Raw genomic sequence first — 13237 nt, forward strand, 5'->3', positions numbered from 1 at the left:
CCAAATTTCCATCTTCACTTCAATGGAAATGTAACCATGGATTCCATTTGAATTCCATCCACATTCCATGAAGCAAGTTACCAAAGTCAAACAATATATTCTCGTAAGCATTTTAATGATGGGCGATTTCTTTGTAAATTTTACGTTCTTAAAAAAATACCGACAAATTTCATTTTAAAATTAGTTCTGTCCTGAATTCCACGTCTTGAAAAAAAGTTGTCAACCCGATGACTAGAGAAGTACTGTTTTCCGTTGGGGTTTTGGCGGAAAATTTGGTCATTTCCGTCCGAATCTTCATGATTTTGTGAGCGTGTGTCGATGGTGTTAGGTGATTCGAAGTTCCACAGTAATTAAATCTGCATCTGCTGCATCTTGGGAGGAGTTTCCAACCAGGGAAGCATTAAGCAACTGGAGAATTAGTTTTCGACCTTGCTGAAAATAGTTCTGAGGTGGGCCACAGCCTATAATTGTGGAATATTTAGAACCTGGTTGCACCATGTAAGTACAACATTCGTTAATATGCTTTAGATTAAAATTAGTTGCTGCTTGATGAATCGCTTTCCACCAGTGATGATATAGATACTAACTACAAGTCGGCGAAACCCTCGTCGGTTTGCGGTTAATTTCTACATTATAATTCCGGATTTCATTACAGTGGGTGACACTAGCATTCTTTTCGAAGAATTACTGACCGATTTCATCCACTTTATGCAATCCGCCTGTTTGATATTCACACGCATTGAATAAACGATATATTAATGCATGCTAGTCTGTATCAGCCGCCCTGAAAGCATTTGCTATTGACTTATAATACTGCTTTTTAATTCATCGCCAGAGATTTCTTATTATTCACGGAATAATTTCTTAATTTCAGGCAATCCATATAGATAGACCACTAATAAGGTTGTACATGAAATATTCTCCAATATATTGATGACTCTTGCCGTAAAGTGAAAGGGTATCTGATTTTTTGTCGGTTATCGCCTGTCTGATATTCACACCTATTGAATGGACGATATATTGATGCATGCGAGTCTGTATCAGCCGCTCTGAAAGGATTTGATAATAACTTATAATTCTGCTTATTAATTCATCGCCCGAGATTTATTATATTCACGGAATAATTTCTTCATTTCAGGTAATCCATATACATAGACCACTAATAAGGTTTTACAGGAAATATTCTTCAATATATTGATGACTCTTGCCATAAAGTGAAAGGGTATCTGATTTTTTAACTGTCAGTTATCGATAGATTGAGGGTTTGACTACGCTCGTTACATCAGTATTACCTCATATCCCTCTCCAGTCATGCCTAAAACCAATTACAAGCCTTGTGATGAAGTGTGCCCGAGGCACAAACGTAGACTACGGTTTAAGAAAGTGTTACCTGAATCTGTTTCCATGCAATGCGCTGATGTAAGTGCTGTCAGCGAAAATGTTCCAGATGTGCATGTTCCGGAGGCATCTAAAAAATGCAATATGTCACAGTGTAGTCACGCGGAATACATCGAGACGACTGACGTATTGATGGATAGAACTGAGCCTGTTACAGATTCGGAAGATTCAGATGGAGAAGCAGGTTTCGATTTCGAAAATTTCAGGGCCCAGTTAGCCGTTTGGGCAGGAAGTGATAGCATTACTCAAAGTAAAGTGAATGATCTCCTTAAAATTTTAAAATCGCACCCTGATTTATCCGAGTTACCTTCGGATTGCAGGTCCCTGTTAAACACACCTCGTAAAACTGTAATAAGAACCGTTGGCAGTGGGCAGTATACTCATCTAGGTATACCGCGATCGTTGGAAATAGCATGTGCCGGTTCAGATGTGCTGGTGACATCAGACTGATTGGGGGCTACAGTTCAATATTGACGGTTTGCCCATTGCTAAAAGTAGTGGCAGCCAAGTGTGGCCTATTCTTGTGGGAATTGTCAATTTCCCTTGGATTGATCCATTTGTAGCTGGTCTCTACCATGGTTCTGTGAAACCCAACTCGTGCGACGAATATCTTAGTGAATTTGTCAGTGAATTGCAGGATCTGCTACAGAATGGTTTATTCATTGATAGCCATAAAGTTTCAATCCACATCCATTCCTTCATTTGTGATGCTCCGGCTCGCTCTTTTATAACCCAAACTAAAGGGCATAATGCATACAATGGTTGCCCCAAATGCATCACTGTGGGAAAGTATATTGCTAACAGAGTGACAATCCCAAAAACAAACTGCCCCCTTAGGACTGATGAGGGGTTTTCTCAAAGAGATGATGGCCAGCATCACATTGGGATTTCTCCTCTAGAGAAAATTCCAGGACTTGGAATGGTGTCATTATTTCCATTGGACTATATGCATGTGATATGTTTGGGTGTCATGAGAAAAATGTTGTTGTCATTCATTAATGGTTGCAGCCTTGTGAAAATGAAAAGGTGTGAAAGAGATATTGTCAACACTAGAATCGTGAAAATGTCTGCATTCATTCCGTGTGAGTTTGCGAGGAAGTCTAGATCAACTGATGACCTGCTAAGGTGGACGGCCACTGAGTTTCGCCTTTTTCTGCTCTACCTAGGACCGTTAGTGTTGAAGAATGCTTGTAATAATTCCTTGTATGTTCATTTCCTGTGCTTGCATTTTGCAGTAAGGATATTAGTGAGTGATAAAATGATTACAGATGGCCTTGATTATGCGAATGAATTGCTACATTACTTTGTTACCACCTTTGGGCAACTATATGGACCAGAGAAATTGTCATATAATGTTCATTGTCTAACACACATAGCCTCCGATGCAAGGAAGTTTGGCACATTGGACAAATTCTGTGCTTTTAGATATGAAAACAAATTGAAATCAATCAAGAATCATTTAAAAAATTTCAATAAACCGCTGCAACAGATACACCGGAGAATATCAGAGAGGAATTATGTGGCAAAGAATGTCAGGAAATGTAAGCAGCAAAGCTATGATGTTGAATGCATCATTGCTAAAAGCCATCCTCAAGTATTGCCCCAGGGATTCAAGTTACCGTGCTACTCAAGCATCAGATTTAATGGTTTCAAAGTAACCACTCAAATCCCAAATAACTGTGTAATATTGAAAGACAATGGCATTGTTGTAGTGGAATTTATTGGACCAGATGATTCAGGAATAGCATTTTTTGGCAAGAGATTCCAAAATGTTGAAGATTATTATAGTAGCCCTCAGTCTTCATTGGATGTCGGCATTTACAAGGCATCTAATTTATCGGATGTCTTGGTAAAATGGTCTATTGCTGAAATGAAATGCAAAGCAATGATGTTTCCGTATGAAGAAAATGGTGCGGGTGGTGTATCTTTCATTGCGGAAATAATTCATCAGTGAGCCTCGTGATTCGAAGGCAGACTGAGGTGAGGCTGATCCCATTCACTTGCACTCATGTGGTTCAGGGATATTCTTAAGAAGCTTTCATTCGATTAGAAGACCTTAATTCTCATCCTCTTTATGACTAATATTGAACAATGTCCTGATACTTAGTTGATTAAATAATAGTATGTACATGGTTCCTAATGTAAAACATAATTTTAATACACATGTAATATTCACTGTTGGTTCTGTACATCTGCGATTGATATTGGCATGTATTAATTCTCTCCTGGTCCATCACATATCATTGTATTACACTGTCTAAAACAGCTAACTTCTCCATTTCCAGGGCAAAGTGGGTGATAGTCAAGTTTCTAGATTCGCTTGATGATGAGGAGGCTGCTTTTACGTTCTGTGTTATTCCGACGTCATGGCTGGAAACTGATGATGGGGCAGACTATGCCAGATGGCCTCCATCTACGAATTCCCAGAAGGAATTGAAAGCTATCGAAAAAATGATACAGGATGGTACCCCAGCATGTATTGAGTGGCCCATCCACATTGTTATTGAAAAAACTCCAGAAATTGGTGAGTTTGTGTGTGGAATAACTTTAAAGCAACCTATAGTTACTGCAACCTACCTTTTAATTTTTGTTGTTATGGCTGGAAAATTTTATACAAACCTTTGTCAAAATCTATTTAAGTGTTTACATTGCATCCTTTCTTTAGACACATACAAAGAGGCTAAGGAGTATGAAAAGTGCATTGGAAAGCTGGGGCAAGGCCGGAACCTGCTCAAAGGCTATGAGGCAAGGCGACAAGCTCTCCTAAACAAAAAAAGGGTTGTCTACCCCAACAAGAAGGCATTTCCAGTGGAAGAGTCGTCAACCGATGACGACAATATCTTCTTGTTACCTGAACTTCCCCCAGTTCCCAAGAGGAAGAAAATTGATACAGGCAAGAATACTGTTGCATTCCAGAGATATTCTTTCATGGCTTTGTGCAAACACTATCCTATGTCAATGCTTATTATATTGCAACCATTAACCCTAGTGCATGCATGGGTGAACACATGACCACTACTTAATGCAACTTTACAACATCTACCCCTCAAAATGGTCACTGCATTTATAACATAATGTAGTCCTTGTACCTGGGAGGTTTTACAATTCTTCGGCTGTTACTCGTACTATTGCTATAGGAGATACTGGTGGTGCTTAACCATTTATTTTGTTCTTATATTTAACTACATTTGGTGGTTAAAATTATATTGAAAATCTTCATTTTCACTTGGCATGAAGGATTTATGATGCAAGATTTCATTTTGTGGAATAGAAATTTAGTGTATATAATGGAACTGTAATGTAATTGCACCTTTGGTTTCAGTGAGAACAGAGAGTCCTGGAGAGGAGGTACGCAGTGGTGATGGAGAATCAACAAATAGTCACGGCATGTTACAGCCTCCAGTGGGACATGGCATCTCCTCTCAGGGTAATGATATGGAAGTGCTTTAGTTTCAAAATTTATTCTTCAATGTTTGTGCATATTTTTTGCCATTGGAGTTGATCATTTCATTTTAAGTAATAACTTTTCGCTTTCAATTATTCTTGTAGGTGCACTGACGGATGATAGGGTTGGAGATGATTCTTTGAAATGTAAGTAGTAAGCTTATATTTGAAGATATTTGTCTGATGGCTTGCTGTTTTCAACAAAAATTTTCTTTGCAGATGTCACTGTATCCATGTTCAATTAATTCAGGGTGTGGCAGGAAGTAGAGAATGCGAACCGGAAAGCCGAAAATGAAACCATATTAAAAAACCAAGAAAAAATTATAAATCTTCTATCAAATGGAAATTTAAAGGCAGGGGTTTCTGAAGGCTTCACAGTACCGTTGGAATTGCCGATAAATAGTTTATTGGAACTGGAGACTTCAGATGCATATCTTGGTAGGGACAAAATGTTCCAAGATTTCATGGTAAGCTGTCATTATTATTCAATACTTCATGGTAAAATATAATTGACATTGCAAGATAAACATTATGATATGCATTGAATAAATTACAATCCTTAGGCATAGTGATTTGAGCATTCATATGTTTTTAAATTTGTAAGTTTTTTTTCCCAATTTAGGTAGCGGATTTCAAGGGAATGAAAACTAAGTTTATTGGAGATTTCGTTAGAAAAAACTTAGTAAAAGTTTTGACTAATGCAGTTGCCTCGCAATTAAACTGGGCAGGAAAAAATGGCAAGGTTTCTTTCAAAAAGTTTTCAAACATAATACGAATTTTGAAAGGTATGTATCATTCAAAATATCAGGAATGATGGCCATGAAAGGATATCACTGGAATGAATATGGCCCTTAATAACCACAATCTTCCTGAAAATTTTGATCTTTTGGGATTCCCTCCAAGTGATATTCTCCATCAATGCTAACATTTTTCTAACACAGGACTTTTCATTAATTGAAACATGAAAAGCTTTGATGATTGAGGAGGGTTATCAATTTCCAACTACTACACACATCCCATTTCAAACAAATCTTTCTTGTTCAATAATTTGAATTTTCAATCCTGGAAAAGAACTCATAAATATCACATTTCATGAAGCTTGGTTGTGTATTTTCCTTTGCCAAAATATAATGTTAATTTTCTCTGTTTTCAGATGCAGCTCAAGAAGTTGAGGGACGCTTCGATGAAGATTTGTTTAAACTGCATATCGCAAACTGGCTTGCTCAAGCACCGAAGAGGAAGTGAGGTTGCACATATATCAGGGCTTGCACTTAACTGTGAAAACCTCAAAATCATCTATAAGCTGTGACTTTCGTCTACCATGAAAAAAAACAGAGAAAGGTTTGAATTTTGTCTCAAACTTCATTGTAGAACTACGATTGACAGATCAAAAGAAAAAAGTGATATGTCAATCATCTTTCAAGGCCCGTTTGCGGTGTGCCATGACAATGCATTAACCTTAGGTCCCCCGTGCCCTGACAACTTTTACAAAGACGATAAATTAGATGCCTTGTAAATGCCGACATCCAATGAAGACTGAGGGCTACTATAATAATCTTCAACATTTTGGAATCTCTTGCCAAAAAATGCTATTCCTGAATCATCTGGTCAAATGAAATCCATCACTACAATGCCATTGTTTTTCAATATTATACAGTTATTTGGGATTTGAGTAGTTACTTTGAAACCATTAAATCTGATGCTTGAGTAGCACGGTAACTTGAATCCCTGGGGTAATACTTGAGGATGGCTTTTAGCAATGATGCATTCAACATCATAGCTTTGCTGCTCACATTTCCTGACATTCTTTGCCATATAATTCCTCTCTGATATTCTCCGGTGTATCTGTTGCAGCGGTTTATTGAAATTTTTTAAATGATTCTTGATTGATTTCAATTTGTGTTCATATCTAAAAGCACAGAATTTGTCCAATGTGCCAAACTTCCTTGCATCGGAGGCTATGTGTGTTAGACAATGAACATTATATGACAATTTCTCTGGTCCATATAGTTGCCCAAAGGTGGTAACAAAGTAATGTAGCAATTCATTCGCATAATCAAGGCCATCTGTAATCATTTTCTCACTCACTAATATCCTTACTGCAAAATGCAAGCACAGGAAATGAACATACAAGGAATTATTACAAGCATTCTTCAACTCACATGGAATGAAAGCAGACATTTTCATGAGTCTAGTGTTGACAATATCTCTTTCACACTTTTCATTTTCACTAATGAATGACAACAACATTTTTCTCATGACACCCAAACATATCACATGCATATAGTCCAATGGAAATAATGACACCATTCCAAGTCCAGGAATTTTCTCTAGAGGAGAAATCCCAATGTGATGTTGGCCATCATCTCTTTGAGAAAACCCCTCATCAGTCCTAAGGGGGCAGTCTGTTTTTGGGAATGTCAATCTGTTAGCAATATACTTTCCCACAGTGATGCATTTGGGGCAACCATTGTAAGCATTATCCCCAACCATTGTAAACTTTATGGCTATCAATCAATAAACCATTCTGTAGCAGATCCTGCATTTCACTGACAAATTCACTAAGATATTCGTCGCACGACTTGTGTTTCACAGAACCATGGTAGAGACCAGCTACAAATGGATCAATCCAAGGGAAATTGACAATTCCTTCCCTTAACCCTGGCAAAAATTCAGACACTACTCAACTTCCCTGCCACCATGCTCCCTCCATTTTCCCACTCAGAACCTTTAGGCAGAGCTAAATTTTGCTATTGATACATGGCGCACTTTCATTGCTGCATTTGCATTCACGATGTCTGTCGAATTTGTTAAATTTTCTTTAAGTCAGTTTTCAATACTCCTTTGGAGAAGACTGCATTTGTCAACATTTACCCCATGAAAACCTGGAAAAACTGTAAATTTTATGATTTAGTTTGAGTGGAATCCGTAATACATTGATTGTGTAATATATATATATATTGAATAAATGTAATGGTTTTTGAATCTAAACCTTGCCTTTTTTCTTCATTAAACCTTCTATTCACAGAAGAATTTCATTCAAAGATAACTTGTATAAACTTCCTTTGAGGTAGGATTTCTTTTGTGGCATCTGAATTTGAATGGTTTTCCATAAGTCTTGTTTTACTGGTAAAATTTTTAAATATAGGCTGGAATCTTCCTCCAACATTTATATTCTAGATATTTTTGCTGTTTCGCCATCGTAGCACGTGTTGGAGTAGAATGATAATTTAATTCATTGGGTTGGAGATGGTGAAAGTGGACACATATGCCAAGTTCTGTTGGCAGGAGTAATTGGGGAGAATAATTGTTTTTGGGACATGGAGGAAAGGTTGATTGTCATTATAAGGAAGAGTATATGATTGGGAGAGGTAAAATTTCAGCACTCAAATCAGCTGGTGGAGGATACTTGGAAATATCATTCATGCATGAATAAAATGTTAAAGAGTGATTTCGTTGTGGTGGCAACTAATCTTATAGTTTATAACTGTGCAAATACCACTGTAGCACATTGAGGTGGAGGGTGAGGTTTTATAATACACTAGTTACAAAAGCAATTTTCATTAGATCTGGATCAATTAAAGCTAGTGTCAAACTTGTATGTTCTAATGCGCAGCTAATACATGCTGTACCTGGTAAGAATTTCATTATGAAAATGAGCTACATATAGCTTGGTGCAAGGCCAAACCTACCCTAAAAAAACAATAGAGGTTGGATGATATGGGTAAACATTAAAATTTCTTGTGCATTAATATCTGTGAAAAAGTTTTAGTTTCGATTGGTGAACTAAATTAAATTCTACTTGGTTTTGTCTACTGGATGGTTAATTGTTCACAAGTTTCATTGAAAATTATTTCAAAATGAATTATCCAATGGGCAGAATCAAGAATTATATTTGAGCTAGTAATAATTGATTACAAGTGGATTCCATAACACTTTTCCATGTGGATTCAATTTGGAAATTTTCCATGGATTATACATGGATTCCATGGCAATTTTCCATGTGGAAATTTTCCATGGATTATTCATGGATTCCATGACAATTTTCCATGTGGATTCCATATGGAATCCATGGGAATTAGAGGACATTTGCCAATAAAATCCATGGAAATTCCATATGGAATCCATATGGATCCAGGGTATTTCCATCATGGAATTTCCATGGATTTTATTGGCAAATTTCCTCTAATTCCCATGGATTCCATATGGAATCTCTCAGTCTTCTCCACTCCGAAACCAGGGGCAAGCGTCACCTTCTCTGATTGGGTCCTCTCCACAGCCATCGGACGCCAATGCCCTCATGACGAACCTGATCCGGCTTCTGGAACAGCAATCTCGGGCAGGCGCCTTAGCGGGGCCTTCCACCTCGTCCACGGTTCCACTCACACAGGTCGGGCTCCAGCCGATCGTCACTCTTCCTCCTTCCCAGGACCCGCCGCCACCACCAGCGTCGCAGATCCTGCCTTCTCAGGGGAATTCTTCACTTCTCGGCTCGCAGCCACTATCTCTCGACTTAGCCTTCCGGCAACTTCTCCCGGCCACCGCGCCCGGAATGTTAGCCACTCCTCCGGACCAGGAAGTCCTGGAGCTCTTCACGCTCCTCACCAATAACCGTGAGTCCAACAAACTGACCCGCCGGGACAGTCACGAAATCCATCTTGTTCTTACTCTTGCCGCAGAATGGCCCTCCTTGTCTCCTGCCATTCGCACGCTTTCTTACAACCGTGCGAGAATTCTCGCCATTGCGGCCACGCACGGATGGCAAACCGCCGCCCAGGTCTCGGCCCCAAACGAGGTCTTGCGGCTCCCGGCATCTCTCCCGGGGCCGCAAATAATCCGCGAGGTGATCAGAGAGCGGGCTCCCTCCGCAGCGACCAGGCCGACCTCCAGATACCAGCCCACCAGTTACCGGGGCCGCAGACCAGCCGTTGCCCGCGGTCCCAACCACCGTCGGCGCAACACGTAGTAACTCACCGCCCGTGCTCCACGTGCCGGGGCCGCCGTCTCCGGGCCCACCAAAATCAATGGAGGCTGACGCGGAGGACGACATCCTCGTTGGGGAGTTACTCCGATGGCACGACTCCGGTGAGCCCGGAGACCCGGTTGATTGGCACCCGGACTCCGACTCCGACCAGGAGTCGACAGCCCTCTCCGACGACTCCACCTCCGTCGCCGACGATGCAGACACGATTCCGGGCTCTCCGCCCTCACCGGACTCCACCAGACCGGACCTAGAGGAAGACCCGGCCTTAGACACTCCATCCCAAGGCCCAGGCTTCGGCGGATGGCGCGAAATTCCCGACGACGGACCGGATATGCGGCCCATAACGGACATTCTTGAAGGTACAGTGAACACTCCACTCCCAGTGGCTGTTTCTCACGAAGTGCTCCCCTCTATCTTGCCTTTTCCATACGATGACCCTTCGGTCACCGAACTTGCACTCTTGGGTGCTAACGTGCCTAAGCCGGACGCGGCTCCCTTCGTCTTCCATGATTCAGGAGCTGATCCTGATCTCCTACGTGTGCTTAACTCCCTAGTGCTCCAGGGTGTCCTGTGTCGAAGGAAACCTGTATGTGCCTTTCGCACCTTTCTTATTCCCAAATCTTCCGGAGGCCACCGCCTTATTCATGACCTGTCTCCGTGGACTCCCCACTATAGGAAGCCAAAGTTCCGGCTCAAAGACGCGGCAATGGCCGTCAGTGCTATTCCAGAAGGCTCACTATTGTGCAAACTCGACCTCCGTGATGCCTTTCACCAGTTATCTATCTCTGAACCACACATTCAGTTCTATGGTGTTTATTGCGGTGGGCAGTATTTCTCTTTTCAACGCCTTCCCATGGGCCACTGTCTATCGCCGGCCATTATGCAGCGCTGGGCTCGCGCAGTGTCGCGAGAAATCTATAACAGATTCAAAGTGTGTATGATACCCTACTTAGACGACTGGTTACTAGTCCTAACTTGTGATTTTATGACTGCTCGTGCTCTTGTGTTGTCTATTGTGGAATTTTTAACAGTGACCTTAGGGGTTTCCCTAAACATCAAGAAATGTATTTTACGTCCGACGCATCGCCTCATGTACTTGGGTGTCCGTATCGACACTATCTCCTCCACCCTTCAGCTTACTCCTTCCCTCACTCGGCTACACTTAGCCATTAATATTCTCCCTCGTCTTCGTACTCTTGACGTTCCCAAGCTAGCGGGATACGTCGCTTGGATCGCCTACATATTGAAGCTGCCATATTTTCTCATCAATCATTGCTACGCCCGTCGTACAGACTGGCTCCATCGCTGCTGGAACGATGGTCTCTTCCAGAAAGTGCGGAAATGTGCTCCTTATGGCATCCACTACAGGGCCTATACTGACGCCACCCCATTCCAGGGTGCAGTTGTCTGTCCTGCATTGGATTATGAAAGGATAATTCCATTCACTCACCAGTTACCTATCTACTATGCTGAAGGGGAGGCGGCGTTGCGAGGTGCACTATTCCTTTTACCACTGTTACCTGATTTTGTTGAATTGACTATGTATATTGATAATATGTCTGTATTAGCTTGTCTCCGCAAGGGCACAGGCCTTTTATTCCAAAGTGATGACTATTGCAAATTGTTTGTAAACATAATAAAGGATCCGACACGCAATGTGTCCTGGAGGTTCGTCCCGTCTGCAGCCAATCTCGCCGACCGTCCATCCCGGACCGTACTCCTCTAATATATGCCTAGGCCGGCCATCTTGGCTGCTTGGGCATATATAAGCAGGTTACGGTAAGGGACTCGGTTGAGTTGGAAATTGGCTGTGACTGGGACGAGCGCCCAGTCTCTCCGCGAGACTGGAGACTGGGAAATTGTCATGGAATCCATGAATAATCCATGGAAATTTTCCACATGGAATCCACATGGAAAATTGCCATGGAATCCATGTATAATCCATGGAAAAAATCCATGGAAAAAATCCATGGAAATTCCATATGGAATCCATATGGATCCAGGGTATTTCCATCATGGAATTTCCATGGATTACAGTTAGAATCCATGCAGATTCCACTGTGTGTGCTGTCTGGGATAGGGGAGTCAGTGTCTTTTGATCCCCATCATGCTCTCAGTGATGCATTAGCATTGAAAATGATTGAGATTTGTTATGATCATTTTATTTGAGAAAGCTTTTCTCTGGATTCATTTATTCGAAGGCGCGAGTTCTTGGGAAAAAGGAAGTCCATCTCGTGCAGTCTGTCTGTGCTCCGGGATATGGGAGTATCACAAAATATGATTGGTAGACTTGCGGATGAAGGACTCAGCTTTGGCTGTTTGAGAGAATTGTAAAGGGCAAGTGGTGAGGAAGGTGTCAAAGATCAAATTCTCAATAAGAAAGTCAATTTTGTAAGAGTTAACGGTCAATTGTGGTTGTCGATAATTCAGACAACCTGTCTCCCGCGAGCTTTGTGCCTAGGAGTCTCTTATCACAATGTATTATTTTCAACGGGTAAGAGACGTTTGGGAGAAAAGGCAAGAGAGTTGTGCTCGAAAGCAATTGTAAAAATCGGGTGCGATGGGAGTGGTATCGATGAACTTGGCTGTACAACTTGGCTGTTACACAATGCGAATTCCACCTTACCTCCTGTCTTTTATGTAAAGAAGCTCGTATCTTAGAGGCGTTCTATGGGTGCTCGCGTAGTGAAGAGGTCGAGATAGAGGTGTACCTCGCGGTTCACCAGGAGGTAGCGCGAGACCGCTTTCAAAGACAAACGATTTCGTCTTTTCGAGCGGTGTGCCGCGAGGTTCATCGGGAGGCTTCTCCGTCATTGGTGCATTCCGGGCCCCCCTACCACTCTACCTCTCCCTAACCGCTATCCTATTCCACTGGTCGCTACTCCGACACAGTACGCGACGACGTATGCCAACGGTTTTGTATTTTAAAAACTGTTTACAGTGTTGGTTAGTTTTTGTTAATAACTTTGAACAGCAGTAGTAGTGAAATGAAGGAGGATATAATTATCGCAGTGCAAAGTCGTCCAGCTCTGTGGGACAAAGGAACAAACACCACCAAGACCGTCACGTGTTGGACAAGGAATGGAAGGCTGTAGGAGCCGAATTGAACAGTACAGGTAGGTCTAAACTAAATTATACAGGGAGTCCAGCTCTGACTGTCCGCAACTGTACGGGGCTATTTGTAAGCAAAAAATAAACAAATAGTACAATACAACATGAGATTTGTCTTTAAAAATAAGCCCTTCAAAGTTTTCAACAGTCGAAGCTGGAAACCTAATATAATAGCAAATTTTCTGGGACGAGGGTATTTTAAAACTATACTATAAATGGTTATGTAACTATTTTATAATCCTTATATTATCCATTTTGAAGTACCGTGCAAGGAAAGGCCTGAGTCTATAATATAGTAAA

The 13237-nt window shown here is 41.3% G+C and overlaps 1 protein-coding gene across 1 annotated transcript; it reads left to right on the top strand.

The window, feature by feature from the left end:
- The first annotated feature begins 245 nt into the window (after nt 1–245).
- Nucleotides 246–4978, top strand: LOC124166821. The gene is made up of 3 exons (XM_046544517.1): nt 246–498; nt 3684–3922; nt 4721–4978. Coding segments are annotated over exons 1-3 (369 nt in total). The 5' UTR covers nt 246–496; the 3' UTR covers nt 4849–4978.
- Nucleotides 4979–13237: the final 8259 nt, after the last annotated feature.

Source organism: Ischnura elegans, chromosome 10 (assembly GCF_921293095.1).
Source record: "Ischnura elegans chromosome 10, ioIscEleg1.1, whole genome shotgun sequence".
Taxonomy (NCBI): domain Eukaryota; kingdom Metazoa; phylum Arthropoda; class Insecta; order Odonata; family Coenagrionidae; genus Ischnura; species Ischnura elegans.